Source organism: Electrophorus electricus, chromosome 24 (assembly GCF_013358815.1).
Source record: "Electrophorus electricus isolate fEleEle1 chromosome 24, fEleEle1.pri, whole genome shotgun sequence".
NCBI classification, from domain to species: Eukaryota; Metazoa; Chordata; class Actinopteri; order Gymnotiformes; family Gymnotidae; genus Electrophorus; species Electrophorus electricus.
The window spans coordinates 13165-40953 of NC_049558.1; the positions used below are offsets into that span (position 1 = coordinate 13165).

The 27789-nt window shown below is 39.3% G+C and overlaps 1 protein-coding gene, 1 long non-coding RNA gene and 1 pseudogene across 2 annotated transcripts; 2 read left to right on the forward strand and 1 right to left on the reverse strand.

Annotated features, from left to right (window-relative positions):
* Positions 1–2579: 2579 nt before the first annotated feature.
* Positions 2580–4153, reverse strand: LOC118240702. The gene is made up of 3 exons (XR_004775571.1): positions 4086–4153; positions 2950–2995; positions 2580–2667 (listed from the first exon to the last, which is right to left on the reverse strand). It is a non-coding gene; the product is annotated as an uncharacterized LOC118240702 (long non-coding RNA).
* A 6584-nt stretch (positions 4154–10737) lies between these two features.
* On the forward strand, positions 10738–21326 carry smpd2a (sphingomyelin phosphodiesterase 2a). The gene is made up of 10 exons (XM_027001756.2): positions 10738–10865; positions 11648–11744; positions 11879–11955; positions 13603–13696; positions 14079–14168; positions 14796–14878; positions 15550–15682; positions 17730–17834; positions 17943–18084; positions 20947–21326. The coding sequence occupies exons 1-10, from the start codon at positions 10822–10824 to the stop codon at positions 21324–21326; spliced, it is 1245 nt and encodes a 414-aa protein (XP_026857557.1). The 5' UTR covers positions 10738–10821.
* A 3030-nt stretch (positions 21327–24356) lies between these two features.
* Positions 24357–27339, forward strand: LOC113572315 (annotated as a pseudogene).
* Positions 27340–27789: the final 450 nt, after the last annotated feature.

Consider the following 27789-nt stretch of genomic DNA (forward strand, 5'->3'; position numbering starts at 1 on the left):
GGGGGGAAACCATACTTCCAGGCCCACCGTGTCACATCGACCATGCAGGGCAAAGTGGCTTCGTCCCTGGGCACACTTTCTTGTGATTTGAGCCTTTAAATAATACAGGATCCAGACTTCCAACGCTCTCTAAATCACATGCCCAGCAAAGTAGGCTTAAACCTGGACACACAATGGAGACCATTTGACCCTTTAAATCATACTACAACCAGACTTCCAGGCCCACCAGGTCACACAGTCATGCCCAGCAAAGGAGCTCTGGGCCTGGGCACACTTCACGCAGTTTGACCCTTTAAATAATACTACAACCAGACACATACAGGTGCGCACATATACACAGATACACATTCTGTTTAATTTCTTTACATCTGCAGACTAGAGTAAGCTGAGGGTATAGTGTTAAACCAGGTACTACATAAACAGTATATAGTATATATACAGAGGATATAGTGTTAAACCAGGTACTACATACAGAGTATATAGTTTTACCAAAAGATCGTGCTGATCTTTGATCTCCTGGTTCTTCATCTCCAGCGCCACTTTCAGACTCATGTCCTCCTCTATGGGCTGGTATAACACACACACACACACACACACACACACACACACACACACACACACACACACACACAGAGAGAGAGAGAGAGACAAACAGAAAGACACACAGACATATGAAATTAGCAAGCCATATAGTGTAGAAATAGATTGATGTTATTCAGGGACCTCATTTATAAAACTTTGTGGATTCCAAAGTGAAAGTGTGTTTATTCTGCACAAATAACAGGAAATGGCATATACCCCCCAAAAACTTAGATTTCTAAAGCCTCGAGTATGAATTATTGGGAGATAGAGGCGACAATGCAGCGCTAAAGACAAAAAAGGAATTTTAACCACAGGTATGAGGGGCAGCACCAGCAACCACAGGTGTGAGTGGCATTATATTTACATTTACCCTCCACATCCTTTGTGTCTGTGTATTCGTCCTCGATGCGTGCAGCACACATGCCTCATTTTTCCTCTGTCCTCTTCAGTGTCTTTCCACAGACTGATCTGTAAAGGTGTTCATGACATTCCTCTCACGTGTGACATTGGGCCACAGGACATATGGGGTTCTAAAGTTCCAAGAGTGTAGATGAGTTGTTTTTCTTTGAATTTCCTAATTTCATAGCAACAACTGGCAATGCAAACAGACGTGTCATTAATGCAGTGACTCTACCTCAACCTGGATTGATCAACCATGTACGGCTCACCGGAGACTGTGATACATATAACATCCCAAAGTGTACTTAATTCTGAGCAAAATCTAACTAGCCTCATTACTGCTGAACTATGAGGGGCCATTTAGGGAGAAATCAGGGAAACACTACTTGTACATACATATGAAACATTTTCACATAAATAGCCTACTACTTACATTTGTGTATAATAATTTAAACTTGCACATACACGCACTTGCCCACTCAATCTCTGGTGCGTAAACAAAGAGTTGCACTATGCTTATGTTGGTATGGGGGTGTCTGTGTGTATATAACAATTTTCAGTGCGCCCGGAAGCCATTTCATTGTCATTTCAAGGCAGATATTTAACATGTGTACAGTGCGTATAATAGACAGAGGAAGACTGTTGAACCATTAATATTAGGACGGTTATTGACATTTGTGTAATGAGTAGTGCTTCTCTTAATGACAAACGTAACTGTTTTCCCATATAGAATTGTGTGCTTTATATTGTTTGGAGGAACTTTTTCTTCTCATTTAGAAATATGTGGACTAAGTGCTCAGATTGTCTTATTATTTATTATGCTGAGTCTCACCATTTTTGGCAGATTTCACCACGTTATTACGAACGTGGATCTTATAATTATAAGCAGTGTGAGATGTGAAGCTAAGCGAAGCACATGTGCAGAATTTCTAACAATAGCCTGTTTTGTATAGCCTGGCTAACTGACCAATCAGCGAAATTAAATGTGGTTGCTGAGCCTGTTGCAGCTGGGTCAATTTAATTTGATTTCATTGTGTTTAATTTTAAACTCAGCTGCGTGCCATGAGACACAAGTTAATCTGAGCATTTCTTGTTCTAACGCCGACTTAACCTAGCCATGTTTTACAGTTATCTTGAAATAATTGAGGTTCATCGCTAGAGGGTGCTGTTCATCTTTTTTTCTTTTTTTTTCTTTTTTTTGTATTATTGATCAGGAAAAAACTATAAAATAGATGAGGTGGACGTTTTCCATGCATCATATGGAATTTGAGTATATGAGTGAATGTTACTATGTAAATGTATAAGAATTTGTGGATAAGATTATTATGAGATTATTTATAATCAAATGACTACACTATACAACCACATCTTCCTTTTATTTACATATTATACAGATATTTATATTTTATTTACAGGGCAGCTCCTCATTGGTTTGGCTCAGAAGCTTCTTTTCGATGTCCTCTTTCTCCAGGTACTCCTGCAGAATTTGTAGATAAGATTATTATGAGATTATTTATAATCAAACGACTACACTACACAACCACTTCTTCCTTTTATTTACATATTATACAGATATTTATATTTTATTTACAGGGCAGCTCCTCATTGGTTTGGCTCAGAAGCTTCTTTTCGATGTCCTCTTTCTCCAGGTACTCCTGCAGGTTAGGCATCTCCTCTGCCAACCGCCTGAGGGCAGAAGAGACGTGGTGTGAAGCGTAGCCTGCTGTTAAAAGCTACAGATATAGTACATCTGTGAGGCTAACAGAGGCTAATTTTTGGAATATATAATTATGCTTGATAACATCTTACCCATTCCAATCCAACTGCAAGATATATTCATCATTAACGACAGTGCAGTACACATAAGTCATTTAGGACAGACTATGTTCTAAACTTCAAAGAGCTCCTGGCCAAGCAGTGATGCAAGAACACTGAGATCTAACTTTTTTTTGGAAATATGGAGCTCACCAGAATCTTTCATCTTCTTAGGACATCTTATTTGACTCCACAGGGTCTGTTTAAAAGAAAGCCATTGAAAGTTAATACAATTAATGAAATCCTTTGTATCTTTGATCTCAAGGTTGATAATATGCAACTAATCTTGTTCCCTTAATCACTACTTTGACAGTGTGCATATAAAGAGCACAATCTGGGGCCTTGAGTTGAGAGGGGGCCCCTGCATGCTTGTATTAAATAGCTACATGCAAAATCATCTTGCCTGAAGAGTTTTTCCCCCCACAATAGGGCTATTAGAATAGACTGTTAAAGATTTTGTTTCTGTAGCAGCTAGAGTGAGTCAAGGTTGCACGTGACGGGCCATTTTTCTGTGACACAAAAACAATTGCAAACCATGACTTCATGAACATTATATTACTTATGTATATTTTAAAAGCATTCCAATAAACATAATTTAATTTTAGTAATTGATAAATGTATTTGACCTATGGCTCAAGATGTGTACTATAAAGCAAGAATCATGAGTTAATACATCAGCACCACACACTGTGGTTTCTCAGCCCATTTCTCAATTTATTCATTTGACTATATGGCAGGCTATGTGGCAGCTATTAAGATAGTGTCTGTTATTGTTTATAACTGATTGGAATTGTTTGCACAGTTTTGTCCAGTATAAAATGTATTTTAAAGATCTAGAATGTTAGAATAATGGGAAGCAGTACAATAGTTTGAAAACTAAATCACTAATGGGCTTAAAATGGGGGCAATTATATCTTTATTGACTGGTGACAGTGCTTCACAGATACCATTATTCTAAGATCATTTATAAGTGACTTGGCAGTTTGTCCAGATAAACTACTTCCTTTAAAAAAGTTTGGACTTGACCATGCTATAGTAATATGTGTAAAATGGGTAAGTTAATTTAAATACAAAGATAGTCATTGGATATGGTGACTATGTTGTAAAATACAACATTGTGTAAATTTGACCAATGTGATTAAATGACTGTAACAGTAAGATGGACACAAAGACCACGAGGTGGTGTAGCATCACAAGCTACTAGATAGCGATCACCACTTACTACATACTAAACACATGCTGCAGTGTAACCCATACTGAAATCAAAGAGGCTTTGTTAATGTCTTCACCATTTCCGGAACTCATCAGGTAAAACAGTCAGATTGTCCTTCACAAAGTGGGTTGAAGGAAAGATTGCTTGTACCTTGAATGCAAAGCAAAATAAATGTTAATCATTTATAACCTTTCTTGCCCCATTTTGGCCAAAAGTGTTATTATAAAAGGGCTTATCAAAACATGCAGATGCAGAAATACGTTACACACCCACACCCATCTATTATGCACAAAATATATAAAAGCTTCTCTGTCTCTGAAACCAGTCTCTGCACATGTCAAGGCAGTGCTTGATGGTTTAACTAGACAGTTCTCACTACAATCCAGCATTGTTTTAGTTACCAGAGATGTTGGTCAGATAGATGAAGGACTGCAGGGATAACAGCCAAATGGGTGAACAAGGTCTTTGAAGTTGGCATGAGTCACACAAGTAAAGGGGTTTGTGGTTAATTAGGATACTGTATATCCCAAGACAGCCTTGTCATTCTGAAGCTATACAGCAAGCCATTGCCTTGGGTCACTGTAGTCCTTAGATGCTTCCAGTCAGACCACACAACAAAGGATTGAACAAAAAACATCCCCACTGTAGACATGCACATATATAACAAACAGAGCAAAGCCATACATTCTTCTATTAACTTTGAGCTGGTACCACATAGGTTTGAAGAAAATATTCCAACTTGTAATATTATAAACTTTAGCTGTTCCAAACAGTAAAAATATTATAAATCATGCAACCCTGAACAAACCAAATTTAAACTTACAAAAAAGCAGTAGAAAAAAAAGGTTCTTTAACAAGATTTTCACCAAAGAGGAAGTCATTTCAACTTCCTAGTGTGCGTATTTTGAATATGTAGCGCAGAGACTTCCTAAGATGATGTAACAATGTTAAAAATGATAGTTGTGAAATGCCTGCAAAATGGGTTCAGCACCACCTGCTGGTCAGAAAGTCTACAGCCCCCTATATAAAGCAGAGTGAGACATAGCTGCTGTGGGTAGGTTCATCTCCCAGTTGTGTCCCAAAGTTTATCTTATTATTTATTAAGCTCAGTCTCACCATTTTTGGCAGAATTCAACACGTTATTACGAACGTGGATACGTTATCTTAGAATTTATAAGCAAACTGAGATGTGAAGCTAAGCGAATCATATGTGCAGAATTTCTAACAATAGCCTCTTTTGTATAGACTGACTACCTGACCACTCTGAAATTAAATGTGGTTGCTGAAATTATTGCATGTGGGTCAATTTAATTTGATTTCATTGTGTTTAATTTTAACTCAGCTGCGTGCTATGAGGCACAAGTTAATCAGCGTTTTTTGTTCTAGCTGCAAGCTAGCGCTGACTTAACCTAGCTATATTTTATACATTGTAGGAGGTAATAAAACTGATATACAGGCAGAGTGGCTAAGCACTACATTATTTCCAGATTGTTTTTATAGTACAGGAGGAACAGGTCCGAAAATGGGAAATTTTTCAGGGAAGCATGAAAAGATTTGGATTTCAGACCACGTCCCTACCCGTGTGTATGGTATAAATGGTACCTCCTTTTATTTTGATAGTGCAACTTGCAAAATTATGTACTAGTCATGCCCAAATCACCAATTATTGGAACAGTGTAGTGGTTCCTAATGTTTATTGGGTATGTGGACATAAGAGATTATATGTAACCCTAGCAGCCAAATGGATAGGCTTATGTGCCCGAGTTATGCTAATAGTGCCATTGTCTATGTTTCCAGTACCGGAAAAAGCATTAATGGAAACTCATCATTATGCTCAACAAATACATCATCACATTGAAAAACGTGCTGTAGTACCAGGAAGTTTCGATGACAAATATACCTTGATGCTATTGGAGTTCCTAGCCAGGGATTAAATTGCAGCAGAATTTAAATCAGCACTTTTCTGGTGGGTTACAATAAATAAAAATGTAGATTGGATAAATTACACACATTATAACCAGCAGTGTTTTATTAATTACACTCATGATGCACTAACAGCCATAGCAGAGAAATCAGAGGCCACTTCACTAATGACCTGGTAAAATCATATGGCTTTGGATATGTTATTAGCATAATAGGGAGGTGTTTGTCTTCTGTTTCTTGAATCCTCCTGTACATTCATCGAAATAACACAGCCCCGAATGGTTCTGTTACTATAGTACTGTCCAAACTCGACATGAAGTTGCCAGGAACTCTGGGATCGATACAAGTCTCACTGGATGGTTTGATAGCTTGTATGGAAAATGGAAGGGTATAATTATGTCTGTCTTAACTAGCATAGTGGTAGGAATTGTTTTTCTAGCATTCTGTGGGAGTTGTCTCATTCAACTGATGAGACGTGACGTGTTGTTTCAGTTATTCAGGTATTTATTTCAGACATTTGGTCCTCATGTGGCTTGGCCTGCTACTCCCCTCCTCTGCCTGTTTTGATAATTTGATGTATTTTCTAATTCATTACCAGAATTTTTACAGGGCTTCAGTCACTTCAATTTGGTGTTGGGGCTGTTTGGACTGTTATAACACACCATTTTGGGGTGGTGTATGACAAGAGGCTGACAATGACAGCGGATGGGCTCTGGGTTGAGCTTTCATGTAATGCTTAACTATCATACCTTGCTATGCCAGCCATATGATGTCAGCTCCTGCTTCCTCCAGATCGACTGGAAGTTATGGTGCAAGTCCAAAGGTAGGCTGGACAGCCACTGACGGGTAAGATCATGGCTAAAGTACAGGACAACTTAAGGCAGGCGCAGTCGCAGGACGTCGTGTCACCACTTACCAAATTGGGTCTTTAAATTTGTGTATTTGATATTAGGGGAAATGAGGAGGAGCCTGGAGGATATGTGATGCTGTATCACATAGCTGTGATTACAAATGAGATGGTGAACTCCCACTGCTCGTGGTGGACTGTACCACATGAACAGTGGGAAGGGGAGCATTCCATGACACTTTTCAAATACCTTAACCACTGGGAAAATGGCAGCTTCCCACATCTGTCCTTTAAACTTATCTTAGACATTATGGCATTTGAGAGAGTTCTGAAAGTGTCACAGAGGGTCGGCCTCTCCGCAGGGGAACCATGCCCACTCATCCTGAGATCCATTGTAAACACCTACCCCATTCCCAATCACCAGCCTACTAACCCGGTGCACCTGTTCTTTGTCTCTCCCGTCACCTATTTCAACCCAGAGGTCGGTAGGGAGGACGCTGTGCATTAATGGATTACTGTGTAAAGAATTGCCAAGCCAAGCCAAGCATTTGTGTTTTGGTCTTCAATTTTGTTGCCAGACATTTGTGCCTTCACCCATGGAGAATAACGAACACTTTCTGGCAACCTTGCCTCTTGCTCCCTCTGTGCTGCCATCATCACAGAAAAACACAAACATATTTAATTTTAAAGTACTGAACTGAATATTTTGGTTAAACAATAACAAATGTAACCGAAGTACAATCTCCAAAAATATTTACTGTTGATGAGGGACAATTTGTACAAAGGGTGCACATTCAAGAGTACTTAATACTTAAAGTCATTGATTTTTTTAGTCATGTCCACTTATTCAACATCACCTAATCTTTTCAGATGTGCTTGCTGAAAAGGAAAAACATACATCAAAAAAATTCAACTGGTCAGTAATATCAACTCTGCCATTTGACAGAACAAAAGTGCTTACTGGAACAGCCATTTTTGTATTTCTTTCAAGTGATTATACTTGACTACTTAGGCATTATGTGAAATGTGTTTATTTTAAAGTGGCCAATGGCTTAATCCAAGTTATTCCTCTTCTGCTGCTGTCCCACTGGCTGAGAACATGTCAGAGGAATACATGTGGTCAGAGAGTGGGGACTGTACATTTTGACCTGAGGTTGGTGTCTGAGGAAACATTATAAGTCATCAAAATTGAGAAGCTCCATCTACTGAGGAGAAAAAATTGCACACAAATTTTTGTGGTAGTCCACCAAATAGGTTAATAGATATATTGCCCTGGAATAAGTTATATTAATAAATCTAAATAAAGATATGGGTCTTACAACATGGTTGATATAGCTAATCTGTATGAATAGTGAGTGCTAAAGTTAAGGAGTGAATGGGGAGAAGAAAGTGAGGGATGAGGGTCCATGAATGTGAGAGTGTCTTAAGACCAGGACAGAGCACCAACTATCACTGGCCATGCATTCCCCCAGGACAATTTAGAATATAAGAGGAAACCAGAGACCCCTAGAAGAAACCCACACAGCCAGAACATGAACACTCCAACTGGATAGGGACTCAAACCCAAGACCCTAAGCGGCAAACATGCTAACCACAAAGCCACCATGTTACTCCCTGACATCATCAAGTGGCAGAATTCAAACCAACATTCCACAATGTATTCCTAAAAGCAAATTTCATATTTTGAATGTAATCTGTAGCTACATTAAGTGGTTCAGATGTATTGATCACAGAAAAGTGGAGAACAACATTAAGAAAACATGAGGACTGACAATACAATGCTTTACTATTGCTCAGTGGTTAAGGTACTTGATGTGTAATCGGAAGGTTGCTGATTCAAGCCCTGCCACTACCAAGGTGCCACTGTTGGGCCCCTGAGCAAGACCCTTAACCCTCAGTTACTCAAGTTGTACTCAGTCATAACTGTAAATTGCTTTGGATAAAAGTGTCAGCTAAATGCTGACTTTATTGAGCCAGCGTTACTCTATCCCTTTCCTGCACATTCTGCCACTTATTCTAAACAAAAAAAATGCTGATCTCAAGTCATACTTATTTTAATTCAATGAGAGGATTAATTTATTAACAGTAGTGTATCCTTTCATGTTTTCTTGGGCAAAACAGCCAAAAAGAGGCACAAATGACCACCAGCCGCCTAAATACATTTTTTTTTACCAGCACAAATAAAAATATAACATTAGTCCAATGTCTGTAGGACTGCAGAAATTAGCCTTAGTACCCTTATTGCACTAGAAATTTAGCGGTTAACTTCGGCTACTTTTGCTAGCACAGCTATGTTAACTACGACTACGTGTTAGCTGCTAAATCTGCGTTCTACAGCTACAACCGATTAAAAACTTCACTAACAAATTAGCAGATAAATTATCAGTCTAGCTAGCTATGTTACACATGATGCAGTTTGGCTCTTTGGAAATGTCACCAACAACCGCAAAAGCGCAAGCTCACAGTGAGATTGTCGAAATGCACATTATTGTTCCTCACTGTCTCCTGAGCAAGTTAGCAGCCGTTAGCTTTTTGACTAATGTAGTTACTTAATAATCAGATAGCTAATTTAGTTAGCTATTAACTAGCTAGTTAGCCACCTAGCTAGCTAATTTAGTTAGCTGACATTAGCAAACTACTGTTACGGGGAATGTCACTTCTGGGGTCTATAAAATAATGTTAGCTGTGTATTTTTGCATGAAATATCTGTTTTTTTTCTGTTTTTAATATATAAATGTGATTTTGAAGTGGTCATGATCATAATATTAAAAATGCGAATAAAATAAGAAAGGCAGAATTTTAATGCTGATTCAGCACTGAAATTCCATTGATTTATACCTTTTCACAACAATTTTACATTTTTTCAACATCAACTGACATTATGCAGAAGTGTATGTGTAGAAATATGTCTACGAGACTCAAAACACCTCCAAACATTTATCTGATGCTTTTATCCAAAGCACTTTTTTGACTGAATACAATGGAGTAATTGAAGGTTAAGAGCCTTGGTCAGGCACTTCAACTGGCAACCTTCTAATTATTACTCAAGTACCTTAACCGCTGAGCTACCACTGCCCTAAAATATGGTAAATATGGCAATCTAAAGTATCTTCACTACTGAGACTACTATAATATCATGATAACATTTTTATGTGCATCTGTCATGATTGCTGTTACGAACAGGGCAAATGTATGATCATAGTTAAATTCAGTCTCATGTCTAATAAAAATAAAGATTTCAGGAGTAAAGGTTTTATGGATGCTCCCTGACTCTGATGACTAAAAGATTGTTTATAAAATCAATTTATTTGCTCTAAACAATTCTGGGGTACCATAATCTCACGACTTTTAACTTGTTTGTGTATTTTGGATTCTTGATGTTGGGAGGTATATTGATACTAGGACGTGTTATTTTTCATATGTCATATGTTCGTATGAAAAATATGTTTAGAAGTTTGACTCTTTTTGACGCTTTTAAAAATGTAAAATCTTGCTGAAACGGTTTTGAAAATGGCAACACCTGAAAAAAAGGTTTAATGAAAGGAAATACAAATATACATTTGTAAAGAAAACTTCATTGCCCATAAGACATGTGACTATTTACATTTGTCGCGCGCGTTGGTTCATGCGGCGTTTTTATGAGCATCGGCAGTAGCTTTATTCTGGGGGACATCTGTCAGTGTGGTGGAAGTCAAACTAGCATAAAAACTGAAAACATTATAGAGCAAATGTTACGATGCATTCGCATCAGAGTGCAGCATCTGGTAATTCGATTATAGGCATACTAGATACGATCCTTCTAACTGAGTCTGAAGTGCAGTAAGCATTATTAATCTAATATACGCTCCTCCCTTCGTTCGTTGGTGTTTGGGTGGGTGGCTGGCTGGCTTTCTCTTTAACAGCTGCAATAACCTGCGCGCATCCTCTATTTTGTGCTCCGTACTAGTACTGCAGACAGTCTCGTCAACTGTACTGAGGCACATAGGGCTTCGACCATCTCTTTGGGCTCCACCATCTCAACTGCTGAGTCCGTTTTCGCGCCATGGCAGCCCAGGTCAAACTGCGCGTCTTTTCGCTCAACTGCTGGTGAGTTCGCGTTCGTGCCGATGGACGTGCTGAGATTTTGCGTAGAAGAACGATGCAGAATAACAGCTGAATGAAGATTTCTTCTCCTCTAGGTTTTAAGTTAAGTGATCTAACTGTGATGGTCTTCTGGTCGTGGTCCAGCCTATATGTAATATACTTTGTGTCTTCTTAGAGTTAAAACTGGTGAAGTTTATTTTAAAGCTTCGTTGCGCGTAGCCTATTGTTATAAAGTACGCTAAACGAAAGTGTTTTTCCTCCCGACCGTTTCAGCCGTATAATTACTAAACGATATTTAGTCAAACAGTGGTGTGATTTGTTTTTCACATCTTGAATTTTGAGTCAGTTTATGAGTTGCCGACAACTTAGAATGAGGCGGTGAAAACGCAGAAGCAGTGTTCCCTCGGCCATGTTCCCTCGGTATCTTGTGTTATAGAACTGTATATTTAAGATACACTAATACAAATTTTATTTTAAAAAAATGATATCTGTGCCATTCATTCATTTCTTTGTCATTTAAAGTCATAGGTAAAAACTGGCTGAGTTGTCATTTGTTGCAAAATTAGAATTTTAAATCACTATATTTGAGTGTACAGAGTGTTTATTTTTATCAGGTAGTATGTCAGTGTCCATATATGTGAGAAATTGATTTAATTCTTAATTTTCTCTCTCTCTCTCTCTCTCTCTCTCTCTCTCTCTCTCTCTCTCTCTCTCTCTCTCTCTCTGTGTGTGTGTGTGGGGTGTGTGTGTGTGTGTGTGTGTGTGTGTATTGGGATGGATTTCAGGGGGATCCATTTTCTCAGCAATAAATGTGCTCAGCGTTATGAGATGATAGGTGATCTCCTGGAGAGAGAGCATCATGACATTGTCCTGCTGCAGGAAGTGTGTCCATCACACACTTGCTCACTTTTTCTAGTTTAATCTGTGCCTTTTGAATGCTAGTTTAATTTGGTATAGAATACAGGAAATGCTTTCATGTTTTATAAATATGATGTTATGAGTTTTTAATGCTCTAGGTATGGAGTGAGAGAGATTTCCTTTTCCTGAAAAGAAAGCTGGTCTCCTCTCATCCTTACAGCCACTATTTCAGAAGGTGAGTTTAAATCTAGAAGAAGAGAGTATTTTCATTGGCTATACATTGCAGTGTATCATAGGACAAAATGATTGTAAATTTATGTATAAGATGATAGAGATGAATTTCTGATTTAAGCAGTCTTTTGGATCATGTCATGCAAACAGTGATGTCATAACAGAGTTTCAGCCTTATCAGTATGTGACAAGAGAACTGAACTTTGGTATGCAAGGTTTTCTTTTGGAATTGTTTGTTTCTTGTTACTGATAAGTGGCCCTTTAGGTGGGATTTCACAGTGGTCACACAGGGCAGGAGTTGTGGAGATTAGAGGTTTATGTTCAATATGTTGTATTAAGTCTCAGAAAATGAGAGTAGCCTGTGTGTATGTATGTTCTCATAGAGAGAAGGAGAAAAAATTTTATGAAGCTTTTGCAAATAGATTTTTAACTTAGAAATAAAACATTACATGATAATACACTCCCCAGCTACTAGAAACATTATTAGAAACATTTTAAGTGTACAATTATAGACCATAGCATGGTGCTATACAAAATTCATCAGCCACCTTTTACCTTGTTTGTCACCTAAGCTGATAGTTTGTCACTTAGCTGATAGTTGTCCAACACCTGAAATCCAGCCAGCAGTGGTCATGTGGTCGGAAATGCTGGAGGATGATTAACACAAACTGTACATGATGAATAGATTAGACGTAACCTTTCAGGACCTATGTCAACACCATTTTTTTTCCCGCAATATCCATAATTAAAAAGGCTTCTTCATCTATCAGTTTAGAATAGACCATGTGTTGCTTAACATGGCTTCTAGAAATAAATTATAAGAACTAAAATAAATAAAGAATGAAAGGCCACTATCAGTCTCACCTCCTGTCTCCGCAATCCAACAGAAAAGTTTCAGAACAACTTACTCAAAGGGGTTTTGCGTAGAAGAATGATGCAGAATAACAGCTGAATGAAGATTTCTTCTCCTCTAGGTTTTAAGTTAAGTGATCTAACTGTGATGGTCTGCTGGTCGTGGTCCAGGCTATATGTAATATACTTTGTGTCTTCTTAGAGTTAAAGCTGGTGAAGTTTATTTTAAAGCTTCGTTGCATGTAGCCTATAGTATACTATAGTATAGTGTTTTTTCCTGCAATAGCCATAATTAAAAAGGCTTCTTCATCTATCAGTTTAGAATAGACAATGTGTTGCTTAACATGGCTTCTAGAAATAAATTATAAGAAATAAAATAAATAAGGAATGAAAGGCCACTATCAGTCTCACCTCCTGTCTCAGCAATCCAACAGAAAAGTTTCAGAACAACTTACTCAAAGGGGTGCAGTTTAAACTATCCATGCAGTGATGTGACTTTAGGGTCTGCTAAAACACTGGTTAATCAAGAAATCAGTTTTTAGAAAACACAACCTTTGTATAGCCACTGCATAGTCATTGTGGGTCACATATCACTTGAATGCTACTGAGTACATTTTGGAGACTTGTGGACTGTACACCTACAAGGTTTTCCTAATTAAGTGGTTTTTAAAAAAGAAAGAAGTTGGAGAGCAAATATTATTGCATGGAAATCAATGCTAGAGCTGACATTGTGTGATGACATATGTAATGGGGTGTGTGTGAGTATTCCCTCAGTGAGTCCTCAGTGTTATCTCTGCAGTGGGGTGATCGGAAGTGGACTGGCTGTGTTCTCCAAGCACCATGTCCAGGATGCACTGCTCTCCCCATACACCCTCAATGGCTACCCCTTCATGGTGAGTCTACATCTGCCCATATAATACTTTTTTATGTAGGGGCTTTAGTCTCATTTATTCGCTGTCCAGATGTTCAGGCACTTGACCAAACTGTGGCTGCAGCAGTCTTGACTGGTCATATCCATTGTGGTTTATGCAGTAATGTTTGGAATCTGTGTAACCAGTAAAATGTTATGTAATTAAGGTCACCTTACCTCACATTTAGTACAAAAATAATTGGTATGTAGTCAAGTTAATGTATATTTTAGGAGTGTGAAATATCTAAAAGATGTTCATTAGAATTGACTTTCAACACTTTATTCCACTGAGGTGGTGTAGTGGCTTCTGTGGTATCTTTACAGCTCAATAGACTTGTGTTCCAGTTGTGCCTGTGTGTATTCAGGTGCACCACGGTGACTGGTTTGGAGGTAAAGCAGTTGGGTTGGTTATTCTGGATGTGTTTGGGCTGAAGACGAACGTCTATATAACACATGTAAGTCAGAATTCTCTTCACGAAGGCAGGCACTGAAGTCAGTTTTCAGCAAAGCTAGTTTTCCACCGTTGGTCTATGCTCTTACCGGTTGGGTAGGACGGCTCGTTGTGTCTCACCCTGTTTATACAGAGAGATGACAGTCACATGTTTATCTTAAGTCATGTACACAGAACAGTTAGCACTCTACCATGCATGATCGGCAGGCCTTTAATGTTGCACGTGTGTCAAACAAGGCAGAAGGTGTTGAGGGTCCATGGGAAATGCAGTTTAATTCAATTATTTAAAGTAGCTTTAAAAACATGGAAGGATCAGGCTCTAAAAGGAAAGTCATCCTCCATTGGTCTGCTGAATCAATAGTAGTACTCTATACAACCTACTCTATGTCCTGACAGGTCACATTCTTCACAGCGTTGTGCAAAGACTTTTTATCTCCCTCTGTTTGATTAGCAATTTCTCAGATGAAGTGCAGTAACATGCATCTTAAATGGGCTTGCATCACAAGCACAGACAAACTTGATGCCAAACTCTGCAAAACTTGTGTTTAAGATTTGTAAACTAGATGCAAGCAACGTAGTCTGTTTATTTGGGATTAACTGCCATTTAAGAATGAGCCTCTTTTTCTCTCAGTTGCATGCAGAATACTCCAGGACTAAAGATGACTACCTACCTCACAGAATAGTGCAATCGTGGGAGCTCCTGCAGTTTGTACGGTAAAATAAAAGTCCTATTCTTTCTACACATAGATGATGTAATATATATATAATGATAATTATGATTTTTTTTTCTATATGGATATGCATTAAAGTTCTCAGGAAACACAGTGTAAAATATTTGTATGATACCAAACTAGAACTTTCCATTAAAAATTCAGTAAAGTGTGAATGAAAGACATTTTCGGACAGATTCAGGATTATTCAACCCTTCAAGAAAACGATCATAGTAGGCTTCTCTCTAGGTTAGTTTTCATTCACTAGTTTGGTTTTGCTTACTAGCATGCTCAGACCTAAAGAGAAAGTCTATGTGCAAATACAGAGTTTTGTCTGAGGGGCTGTACAGCTTATTAAAGCTTAAATACCAATTTAAATGTAAAAGGGGAGGAATTCTCATCTTTGTTTTCCCTAATAATAATTTGGTTATTTGGTTATAATAATAGCAGTCATAGTTTTAGGTTCCCTGGGCTTTAAAACAGTGTGATCTATCAATTCTTGTTAAAATCAGGGCACTTTAAATACATCAAACTATGTGGCACTCTTTGCTATAAAGTTATGCATTCTACACTTTTATATTTATACTAACATATTATACCTTAAAGTGCTGCAAATAGTCTAGTGAAAAATCCTTTCACATATGCTGTCATGTTTCTTCAATGATTTTCCTGTAGTCATACAACAGGTAACGCAGACGTGGTGATTGTGGGTGGAGATCTGAACATGCACCCTAAAGACTTGGGGAACCGTCTCATCCGAGCTCACACAGGCCTTCGAGACTGCTACCTGGACACTAACATGTTTGAAGTGAGTCACACTCACTCCTAACTCCTATTCATATGGATCTAATCCTGAACTTCACAGTCTCTTCCAATTCCAGGACTAGTTTTCATCTACTCCCGAGTTAGGGATGACTCCATATTAGGTATTAGACCCAGATTCCTCTAATAGATGTTTGTTTATACCTGTGAGGTGTAACATGACATCTTCTAGTATAAGTTGTGTAATGGTTCCAAATGTACTCAATCCTGAAAATCCTGTGAGCTGAAAGATATACTGAGCATGTTTTGCAAAATAATAAATAAAATGAAATACTGTGGTGTCTGTGTAGAAGAAGAACTAGGAGATGCCATCACTGATTTCAATGGAAACCCTGTTATTGATCAGCACAAACAACAACAGGACTGACTGATGGGGAAATGATAACTAACACACACAGCACCAGGACAGTAAGGTTAACTAAAGTATACACACAAATAAGGTTGGTGGAGAGGCACATGGCATGCTGGGAATCCTCACTGCTCCTCTCTGTTCTCCCATTGGCTCAAAGCCTGAGTACGTGGCATAAAAATATAAAAACAAGGAATAAAAATAGAAGATACATAGACAGATTCATTAAATCCACCAATAATGTCATTTGTTGTAGGAGCCACGACTTGCTAACAATGCATGCCCCAAGCAGGGAACTCATATTCTGTAATGGGTTCCTTTTGTTTTCTTTTTCATAACTGCGAATCTTTGCCCCTCGGGTTTGGTGCATTTTACAATTTATTCAGTCAGTCTTGGCTAAAGAAAAGAACAGCTCTCAAGCATCAGTGGGTGATCTATTCCATGTGCAGGTGCAGGTCGCCTTCTAATGTTAGAGTTCTGCATATTCTCATTCAGGCAAACCCCAAACTGGAATGACGTCCTTCACAAGCAGGTTGCTATTCTAAATCTAGTAGGAAATGCTTTGACTCAGTATTCAAAACTGAATTAAAGCAGTCTGCATGAGCTGAACTACGTGCATGTGTCATTTAATTTACCACTGGAGACAAAATATCACTTGTTCTCTTCATGCTTCAATATTTGGCAGTTCTTGTTATAAGGAGGTTGGTGGCCTGAAACATTTACATTCCTTACTCCAGGGGCACATTTAATGTTATAAAAATTTTAACTATAAAATGTAATATAAATTCTTTATTTTAAATGTGTTAACAAGCAGTGGGGAGCAGCGATACAAAATATGTAGGGGGATATGCTCCCATCACCACCACAGTGGTTCCTACTCTCAGGTAGAAAACACAGTTCTAATGAAGCAGGGTAAAAGTCAACATATGTGAAGGCTTAAATTATGTTGTTGCAAAAAAACTCACATAAGAAATTTAAAACATTTGTTTTCAAACTTTTTACATGTCTTCTTAAGGAAATATAAGTTAATAATAAACTTACTGAACATTCAGTTACTGAAGGAAAACAAATATAAATAAGCTTCATGACTTGGATTGTGATATACAATATAGTCACACTGTGTGTATTTCCACTGGAAAAGCAACTTTTGATGTAAATGTTTCTGAAACACAGGAAACATTTTTTGGAAAACAATCTCAGCAGTTTTTCACCATTTTTTAATCAAAAGGGATAAGAGAATATACAAATGAGAAGACTAAGGAGAACCTGTGAACAAGATATTTGGGGGATTTTCTGCTTTTATACCTGCTATTCTTTGCCACATAGATTATAGTTTTATGTTTACTGAAGATATGTATTGTTATATAGACGCTGTACTTGATTTTGCACCATAGACAACAGAGAGTAAATACTTACATACTGAAAAACTAATTAATACTAGAATAAATTGAGACTACATTTAGTCAGTGCTTACTTCTGTTAGAATGATGGCCAAAGCAGCAGGACTTAGCAAACATTCAACCACATAACAGTGTGGTAAAGGTGAGCTGCAATGCTGCATCAGCCCAGAACTGATATTAGAAACAATAAACTATAATTACAGTTTTATTAAACTAAAGGACAAGTTGTTTAGACTCACAGGGGTGGAATTTAGCAATATAAAGTTGTGTCATGCATTTTACAGGGCTGTGAAGAAGGCATTACTCTAATAGCTGACAACCACTTCACTAAAAAACAGGACCTTATTCCCTTTGAGAAAGGCATCAGGATTGACTATATACTCATCAAGGTGAAGCTGGCTTATTTATCTTCAGCATGAAGATATTAAACTCCAGTGCATCTGTGTTAATTCCATAGTTAAATGTGTGTATCCTTCTCCGTCCTGTCTTCTGTGTAGGGCTCAGGAAGTGTAAACGTTAGATGTGAGTCTATGTCTACAACCAAGGGCTCTGTGCCTGATAAACCCTTCCCCTATTCAGACCACGAGGCTCTCACCACAGAGCTGGTCATATTGTGTTCAGAGGGAACTGCCTCGTGCAGTGGGAGGAACACCGCGGTCACAGGTATGCTTTTAATTTTCTGGAATTAAAGTGCCAGGAAAACTATCTGCTTTCTTATTGATAATTATTGAGCTAATCGTATGCATGTACAAGGTAGGAATAATTGGCGACTTTCTATTCTCCAAATGTACCAAAATTCTTCCTGTCTCATGGCACAGAGGAGAGGTTGGCATGCTATCTAATGGGCTTCTTTAGGAATGTCTGTTATAATAAAAAACCAAATGGTCTGTACTCACAAATAAATCACGTGAGTGATCAACAGTCACACCACCAGGCAGGCTACCAGGGGTTATCCGGATAAACACATTTTTTTCTAGACAGAATTGGTTGTTATGCGTATCAACATACTACCCCCACTAGGTGAGCCCATTTCCTTTCTTATCAACTTTGTTCATAAAGTGATCATTGAATTGATTTGTAACATGTTCTTTTACATGTACTCTCCCTAAATTCTTCATCAATCCATGATGCTTTATTAGTTCTTACTGTAAATGTTCTTAATCACACATGGTGATCAGCCACAGAAAGAAATAGTTCAGTAAATAACCAGAGGGCATTTTCCACGTCATTTCCTGCCCACACCTGGTCCTATGCAATATTCTCTATGTCTCTAGTAAAATCATTTTCACAAAACATATGACCCTTAATACCATACTTTGGGTCTGGCATTTGGAGTTGTGGTTTTTCTTGCTATAGCCACCTTATGATCACTGAACCCCACAGGGATTAAAGCTGCTTTAAAGTATAATTCCCTGTTGTTAGTCTACATCGTTACGACAAAAGAGGAAGCACAGATGCAAGCTGGCTAAAAAGCAAACAAAGGTCATAGTGCTGGCAGTAAAACACAGGATGCTGGGATATAGCAGAGTAGTGTATCATTTGGGGTGTCTGGTACACGCAGCAGCGAGAAACAATGCGCAGCACTGGGTGAGCATTCCTGTGGACTTAAATAAAGTAGAAACAAAATGGCAACCAAGGGACAGGTAATGGCAATCAATAATCAAGTGAATTGGGAAGGGGGAAGGTGCAGCTGTGTGTGTGTGTGTGTGTGTGTGTGTGTGTGTGTGTGTGTGTGTGTGTGTGTGTGTGTGTGTGTGTGTGTGTGTGTGTGGGTATGTTCCTCAGGCTGGGTGTCAGGCACACTATGACAAAGATGTTTGTCCAGCATGGGCACTCTAGTGGATTTATTCACTATCCGAATTACCGATGAGTACTGTACCATTCAACCTTTTCCTCTGTGGGTATGAATCTGTCAGCCAGTTTATAGTAAAGTCACCAAGGACAAACATTTTTTTAACGATATCTGGTTCTTTCATCAGCACGGAACATAATTCTGCATACACTTCGGGGACCTCCAGATGCAACCAAAAAATTAATTTATAGTGAACAAGAAGGACCTCCAGCCAAAAAGCCTCATTACTAGGAACCATCAGGTCCAGACTAACCTTAGTGGGAAAATGCATTTGTATATATATTGCTTTTCCCCAGTTCATGTCAACTAATAAAGAACACTGGGGTTTTTTGTTGATTGGGAGCCTTCTCTCCATTTATTGGGAGTCTTCTCTCCAGTCAGTCATTGCTCTTTGGCATAGTTATGATAGCATAATTCCCTCTCTTAACTCTTCTCCTTCCCACTCACTCAGAAAAGCCTTCACTGGTGTAAACTAAGTTGTTCTTTAAGTTCTTGCTCTGGCCAAGATTGTCTTTTTGTCCTTAATCATCACTGATCTTGGCCTTTCATTGCCACCTCAGAACCTTCCATTCCTATGACTTCTCTGAATCCATCTTAAGTTTTGTGGTGAATAGTTCTTGTAATTTGGACTCTGTTTCAGCCCAGGTTTCATCTGCTGTATCTGGTCCAAGTACATTAATTACAAGATTATTTCTCCTGCATTGGTTCTTTAGGTATTCCACCTGTTCATCTTTAGAGCTTGTCCTGATTTACTGTGGACCTTTGCGTCTTTAAACCATCAATGTCATTTTGAGAATAATTCATACTCACAAGTTCTTGTAACTCACCCATCCACTCTTTTGTTTACTCCAGAGTCCAGACTCTTGTTTACTCTAGGATAATTTGACTAAAACCTGAAATGCAGTCTCCTGCATATTCAGCAGATCCTCATAAAAGTTCTTCTGCTGGTCTGATAAGTCCTTAAGAGTTGTTTAATGTTGCTTAAAAAATGGAGAAGACCAAGGAACAAAAAACTTAGGAAAACTAAACTTTGCAACCTAGGATGGTAACAAAGAGTAACATAGCACCATGGGATCCATGATGTCCCAAAGAGGGAGACCATGACAGTTATTGTACCCAACCTGGATTCATTTTAGGTTACTGTAACAAACTCCCAGACACAGTTAAGTGAGGATCCAATAGTTTATTGACACTGACAGAAATTGTCTGTGGCAGATCTGAGCAGCTCTCGTCAACGCAGGGGGAGTCCGAACGAGGAGTGTCGTGGTTACCGTTCCCACTGCACATCCGTAGGTGAGAATAATCCAAGGGGCTAGGAATGAGACGTAGTCTGAGGAGAAAGCAGAGGTCAAAAGCTGGGGAATCAGGAGAAACAGAGAAACACTCGATATGCACATAGGATCGATGCTGTCACAGTTACAATCAATTTTATAGTAGTATAAGATAAGTAAAGCACATATAGAACCTACAGTTTTACAATAATGGTTTTGTTGTTGATCGTGGTGTTGGTCTTTTTATTTGTTTGTTTGTTTGTTCATTTTTAACATCAATAAACTTATGAGCCCAGAAATTCCCACCACATATTCAGCGCCTTTATGTTAACTGATTCCGTACATGGTGAAACTTAATCTCCTGTCTCTTTACAGGAGTGCCAGTTTCTGAGCAGATTAATACAACAGTGCAGGCATGTGCAGTTGTGAAGGAGGGTCTAGATCGCACCGAGGCCCTGCAGGTGAAAGCCATGCGTATGCTGGCTGCAGGTCTGCTCCTACTGCTGCTACAGTTGCTTGTCTTCTGCTCTGGTGGTTGTGCCTCTCTCTCCATGTGGTTGCTGGGAGCAGCATGTCTGGGGCTCTTGGTATCAGGAACCCTCCTCTACATATTCTTTACCATGCAACTCAAAGCCCTGCGAGAGGCTGAAGCCCAGATGAAACTGAGCTCTGCCAACCTCCAAGCCAGGCTCTCTGGGTTGAGTGGATCTGTGCCCTCTCTGTTTGACTGCTCCCCAAAACTCCAACGAGAAGAATAGTTCAATGCACACAGAGTACTGCTTCATCATCAGCTTGCTGCACCTCAGAATTGGAATCATGAATCACAGCACAGTCAGAAAACCTAGTCTAGGATCGACGGTTGAGGGATGGTTAAGTGTCTCATTCTAAGGGATCGATTAGATGTAATGGTTCTTCAGTATCTATGTATTCTTTGAAGTTCAGTACACTGGAAATCTTAACGGAAAATTACATAGAGGGCCATAGTAGTACATAATGTAGGTCACAATGAAAAGAAAGAAAGCTGCTATTTTCTTTTCTTTCATAAGTTTTTAAGTTCAATGTTGAGTGCATTCTATAACCTTTGTCTGCTCTGTAGTCTAAAAAATCTGCAGAAAAGTGCATACAGTGATTCCTTGACAATTCAGAATACTTTCTACTGAGCACAGTGGTGATTAACTGTTATTATTAGGAACATTTCAGACATTTTTAAACAATTAATTTGAATGTAATCAATAATTATAATTAAATTATTACTTTTCTAAAATGCATTTTATGATAATTTATTTAAAAAAAAACATCTGTAGTAGTATTGTGGTAATTTAACACCATGTAGTTTCTATGCAAATATGACAATAAGCAATGCAAAAATAACTGAATAAATATATAAAAATCAGGACATACAGGTTTTAATCCCATGAAAAGATTACAACAATTCCAAATTAAAATATAAATCTAGCTACTATTTACTTGAATTTGTCATTTTGAAAGAAATGAACATGTTATTTTCATTTTAATTCACATAATCATTTTTGCAGTAAAGATAATGTGAAATCTTAACGGAGGTCCAATAGATGGGGCTTAGCCTTTAATACAATAACTAGCTGTGTAATAAAGGTGTGATATCAAAACACTGGTTCTTGAGACATTGTATAAAACATGTGCAGCAACTGTAAATGCTATCAGGTATGGACATTCTACAGAAACTAAACTACTGACCAAGAAAAGAGGAGAACAGACTCACAGAGAGGAGAACAGACTCACAGAGAGGAGAACAGACTCACAAAGAGGAGAACAAACTCACAAAGCAGATAAACTGCATGAAACAGAAAACGGCAGCCAAGAACATGACGCATGACACACAAAGAACCACTGCTTCACAGTGCTCTAAAAACAGCTCAAAGCCGCTTCAGAGATCTTGTGCTAAACACCTTTTTTTCTGGGTTGATTAAGAAGATGTGTTCTGATTTTTTATTCATTTGAATATGTAAGCGCTAATCTTGAATAAAATGTTTATTCAAAATAACATCTTCACTATTTGTGTTATGTGTTATTTGCTTTTAGTTCTGGTGGTGTTGACAGCAAGCTAATTTAGAATGATGATAAAATGCTGAAAAAAATAATAAAAATGAGAGTTTGCATCAAACTGTATCTCCGCAGTTGAAAAGGATCTATGAGGATGTGCATATTCCACTATTTTTTTTAAAAATACGGGGCAGGTGAGTCTTGAAAAGAAGTGTCCCTTTACCGCTCACGGCTTCCCTATTTCAATGGCCCCATGAAGGAGGAATCTGACCCTTCACTTCTATTGAAAAGGAAAAAAAAGAAGGGTAAAAAAACCATCCTCCAGATTGGCTTTATTTGTCCCTGCTCGGAGGAGGATTCTCCTGGGGACCTGGGGGTCGAGCTGTCCTCCCTGAACCACTGTGGAGAAAACTATGCTGGATTACACAATGACTTCTGCAACCCTTTTTCAGATAAATTCTGACCGCTTAGCTGTTCTCCATCTGGAGATTGAGGAGCCTTCTCTCGGTCTGGTTTCAGACACTGAGCAGTCAGCTGATTCCTGCATAGAGGTGGAGGCATCACCTGCACTCAAATTCACAGCAGGTGCACTCCGATCCAGACCCCGCTCCCTCACAAGACCTCCAAGAATGTGGAGGTGTCATCCAGTGCGTGCTGCTCCTTAGTCTGCGCAGAAACCTGGTCTCAGATCAGTCACATAACGTTACCGAACCATAGAAGCAGCTCTACTGAACAGCTGATGCAGTCCGACTCTCTTGCAGTTTTTTGCTTCATGTGTTGAAGCACATCTGATACAGTGCGATAACTGGTACTATCTGGCTGATTCAATGACAAAGGAAGTCACTTTGCTTAAATAAGGGATCATACGTCAAATGCTAACCTTAGTCAGCCACGTCCTTTACATAAACGTTAATGTTAACCATAGCGTACAGTTTTCAACATGGAATTGATAATATCCAAACTGTCTGTATACATTACATTCACCCTCCTAATACACAAATGAGTGGCAGCTTGTGACAGAAAGAGGTGCATAAAGGACATTTCCACCTGAATGACAGGGGTAAGTAAAACATGCTTTACACTGGCACGCCCTGGAAGATGAGTGGCTGTCACAGTTGACACTGTGGATGGGTGTTACTTTCTTCTTCTACACTACCAGCTTTGAACTTTTTGTTGATATGTTCAAAATGTTGCATATTCACCAAGGTCCTCACCTTACCACCCGTACACTGGCCAGTAACAAAGTAAGAAACCTTACTATTTAGAATTTAGCTGGGTGTTCTGAGCAGATATTATATTCCTACACAATACTTAAATTTCTACACAGTAGGAACCATAATAGGAAAATTATTGTTTATTTCAAAGGTTTTGTGCAGCTTTCACCAGGTAAAACACTATCAGTGAGCTTAAGGATAGTTGGCTTTACATTGGTTTTAGCATTTAACATAGCCTTCAATATTTGACTTATACTTTGATGTTCCCTAAACTAAGGTTTAGTTTCACTTTGTTCTTTAACTGTTTTTTTCTCGCATTAACCTGATCTGTAAACTGGAATGGGAAGTGACCACAGTGCCTGCAGTGAACACTGATGAGCACAAGTTCCAGTTGTGCATTTTTGTGTTACCATAGATGTAAATATATAAATATATCAGGTTATACACACCAAAAAGAACATCAAAGGGACACAAATCTACAATGAGGATTCCACTACGATTAGGTATTTCCCTCGTGCAGTGACATCACGACATATGTCTGACAGCAGCCAAATGGAAAACCAGCAAAGAAGAGAAGACTGTGCTGTAGACCATGGATTTGTAAGTTCCTCTGCATCTGACGTGGAGGATGAGTCTGTCCATATCTCACAGGATGCCTTAAAGTGTCATTGCTGCTATGAAGTCATGGTGGATCCCACCACACTGAACTGCGGCCATAGCTTCTGTCGCCATTGTATCGCTCTGTGGTTGCAAGCTTCACACACAATGGAGTGTCCTGGGTGTTGCGAGTTCTTTCAAAACTTTCCAAAAATAAACATTTCATTAAGGTAAGATGGAAGACAAAATAATTTTTATGTGTTGTGTGCTACTGTTTGCCACATATCCTGTGAAACGAGGGGATACTTAATGCACCCACACCTCATGCAACTCACTAGGGGCCAGAGAGCACTCTTGGAGTGGTGTAATTGCAACAGATAGCAGTGTAATCCCAATGTAGTACTGTACATTTTCCATACTGTAACCCTAGCCCTAATACGAAGGTAAGACTTTGTTCTTTGCAGGGATCTTGTGGAAATGCATTTCTCTGATGATGTTACAAGGTGAGGGAAAGTCATGCTGGATGATCCAAGAATTGTGCACTCTCTGCAGGCCTTCCAGGCCCACCCGCGTAATGCCAGCTGCAGAGCCATCCCTCTGCCTGTTCGTTGGCATCCATGGCTGGGTGTGGGTGGCTTCTTCACTGGCATCCTCATCACGCTCCCCTTTGTCACTGTGAGTTACGAACCTGTGCTGACACATCTGCAGCAGACCCATGAACAAAGCCCAGGCGTCCTTTTAGTGGACCAGCATCAGTTCAGTCATGCAGTCAACAGCTGTAGAATATATAAATTGTATGAAATTACAATGGGACACAACGTACTAACACTTCTCAAGTTACCCACCACCACAGAGAAAAATAGCTGTGAGCTGCACACTGTCAAGCCCCCCTGTGGGATGAACACTTACCAATGAAAACAAGAATGAATTATATTGATGAAGATCAGGTTACTTGTGGTTAAGCTTTGAATAAAAGCCTGAAATGCTGTATTGGAGGAATATGAAATTTCAGTAGAGGTTATTAGCTCAGGTGCATCGATGCTGAGAATTCACAAATAACCCCATTTCAGAGTCACTGCTGCACTCAGAGTAGTCAGCTGCCTCAATAACATCTGCTCATGAGTGTACCTGTTGTCATAAACTAACCAATAATGAACAGGTTAGGCTGTTGCTGGCATGGTACATGACGTTGGATAGATTGCATTCAGTAATAGAGCAGCTATTACATATAAAATAGGTGTACCAAATAAAATAGTGAGTGGATGCTGGTACAAGCTGGGTGACCCTAATAAAGGAGGGTGCTAAGTGTGTATAATACATATGTAATATGTGTCTAACAAGGATAAAACTGTGTGTGTGTGCATGTGTGTGTGTGTGTGTGTGTGTGTGTGTGTGTGTGTGTGTATATGTGCATGTGTTTGTGTGTGTATATGCGTGTGTATGTGTGTGTGTGTGTGTGTGTGTTTATGTGTGTATATGTGCATGTGTGTGTGTGTGTGTGTGTCTATATCCTAGGTAGTGTTTTTGATGTATCACTGAAGCTGTAGGGACTCAGAGGCACAGCTGCTGGTGAAGAAGCCCCTGCTAGAGTGGACAGTGAGGGATCTGGCCATATGGATGGAGGATCTTGGTCCTTGGACTTTCTCGTACAGAGGCATCTTCCTCAAGGAACAGGTCAACGGCAGGTATGGCACAAACATGCTACACAGTGGAGCATTTTAAATGGTCCTGATTTGGTAAACAGTTTTTACAAAATGTCACCTTTTTAAAACACAGTTAGAGAATTTAGCCCACCTGATGCTGTGCACCATTTGTGTTAGCCACTCTCCATTCTCTTCATCAGTGGTGTGTGTGTGTGTGTGTGTGTGTGTGTGTGTGTGTGTGTGTGTGTGTGTGTGTGTGTGTGTGTGTGTTTTAGGCTGCTGAATGCTCTAGGAGAAGGATTTGTCAAAGCCTCCCTACAGTATAGGGAAGCAGCTTCACAGGCATGCAATGCAGAAGGTAGTACATGCTCTGCAGGCACTGGCCTAGAAACACCCTCACCCTCTGGGAATACAAGGTACATAAACCCATCCTGTACTGCTTACTGCTGTATGTATAACAAGCCTTAAGTCCCCTCAGAAATGGGGAAAGCCTTAAACACTTTTGGGCAACTTTCCTGCCCATCATTGAGCTTCCAATCATTGCCAGAATTTTGCTATGAGATACGCATAACTACCACAGTGTTGATATTCACACTAATTTAAAAAATGCTGCTCTTATGAAATTTGATGAGTCATACTTTCAGTTGAGCTGGGAGCAGAAAATCCCTGTGCTTGTTAACACTGTATATGCAATGCCTTGTCACATGACATCCCAGTACTATTTTCCTGTGTATGTTTCTCAGTGACCTCAAACCGAATGCCACTGCTGGGCTTTCTGGGTTAGGACAGATTCAGGCACGTTACCTCCTCTGGCCTCTGGTCTTGGGTTCTGGAAGCGTATGGGCTTTTAAAATTCATGGCTGTAAAGTGTCCTCATATACCTATCAGTCAAATATGTGTGATTGTTTGTAACACACACACACACACAAACACACACACATACACATACACACACATACACATATATAATTCTACATTGCCTTTCCTGAAGCCAGTAAATGAGAAGAAGTCTTTTTTCCTTCTCTTAGGCCTGATCCACTCCCCATGCTTCACTATCCTCTACATGTATTTCTTTGATTACCATGTCTCTTTCTTGCCCTTCATCTACATATGCTGTCCCGCACAGTGGACAAATATATCAGAAGAAGGCCTTTCATTAAAGAGCCTGGTAGGAGGAGTGGGCATGTGTGTGTGTGTGTGTGCCAGATAGACTGGTGTGACCTGTTTGCCCTCAGTAGCTTTCAGATTCTCACTCTGTGGATCCCTCTTCCTGGTGTGGCAGCAGGAGACCCTGAGCACGATGCAGTGGCTGTGGTTTCTGGTGAAGCTGTGTCTCCTTCCTTATTAGCTGCTGGCTGACTTTGTGTGGGATTGGCTTGAACTTCATTACTGGATATCACGCATCATCATCTTAAGCGCCTTCCTGGTAACCTTGCAAGAAGGTTCAATATTACAATCCCACTGGAGGAGAATTAACATCAGGTAACAGCTGAGACGTTCTATTGCTCATGTTTTCTTGTCATCCAGTGTTGTCATACTACACACAGTCCTTCTCTGTGTCACGGGATGACAGCAACAGTCCAGGAGGACAAATACAACACACATTTCCTGTGAGATCTGCCAGTTGGCCTTGATTCTAGGCACCAGGGTGGATCTTAGATTAAGCTGAGTCCCTGGGTGTTTTATCCTTAATTTAACATTTGAACAGAAGGTAAGAGAGTGATGCACAAGCAATGCACATGTAG

What these genes read in the sequence shown, in the direction of transcription:
- smpd2a (XM_027001756.2), top strand. Translation starts at nt 10,822, where the DNA reads ATGGCAGCCCAGGTCAAACTGCGCGTCTTTTCGCTCAACTGCTG. An exon ending in GAGCTCCTGCAGTTTGTACG is followed by an intron (nt 14,879 to 15,549) that starts GTAAAATAAAAG and finishes ATTTTCCTGTAG; the next exon opens with TCATACAACAGGTAACGCAG. An exon ending in TTGACTATATACTCATCAAG is followed by an intron (nt 17,835 to 17,942) that starts GTGAAGCTGGCT and finishes TCTTCTGTGTAG; the next exon opens with GGCTCAGGAAGTGTAAACGT.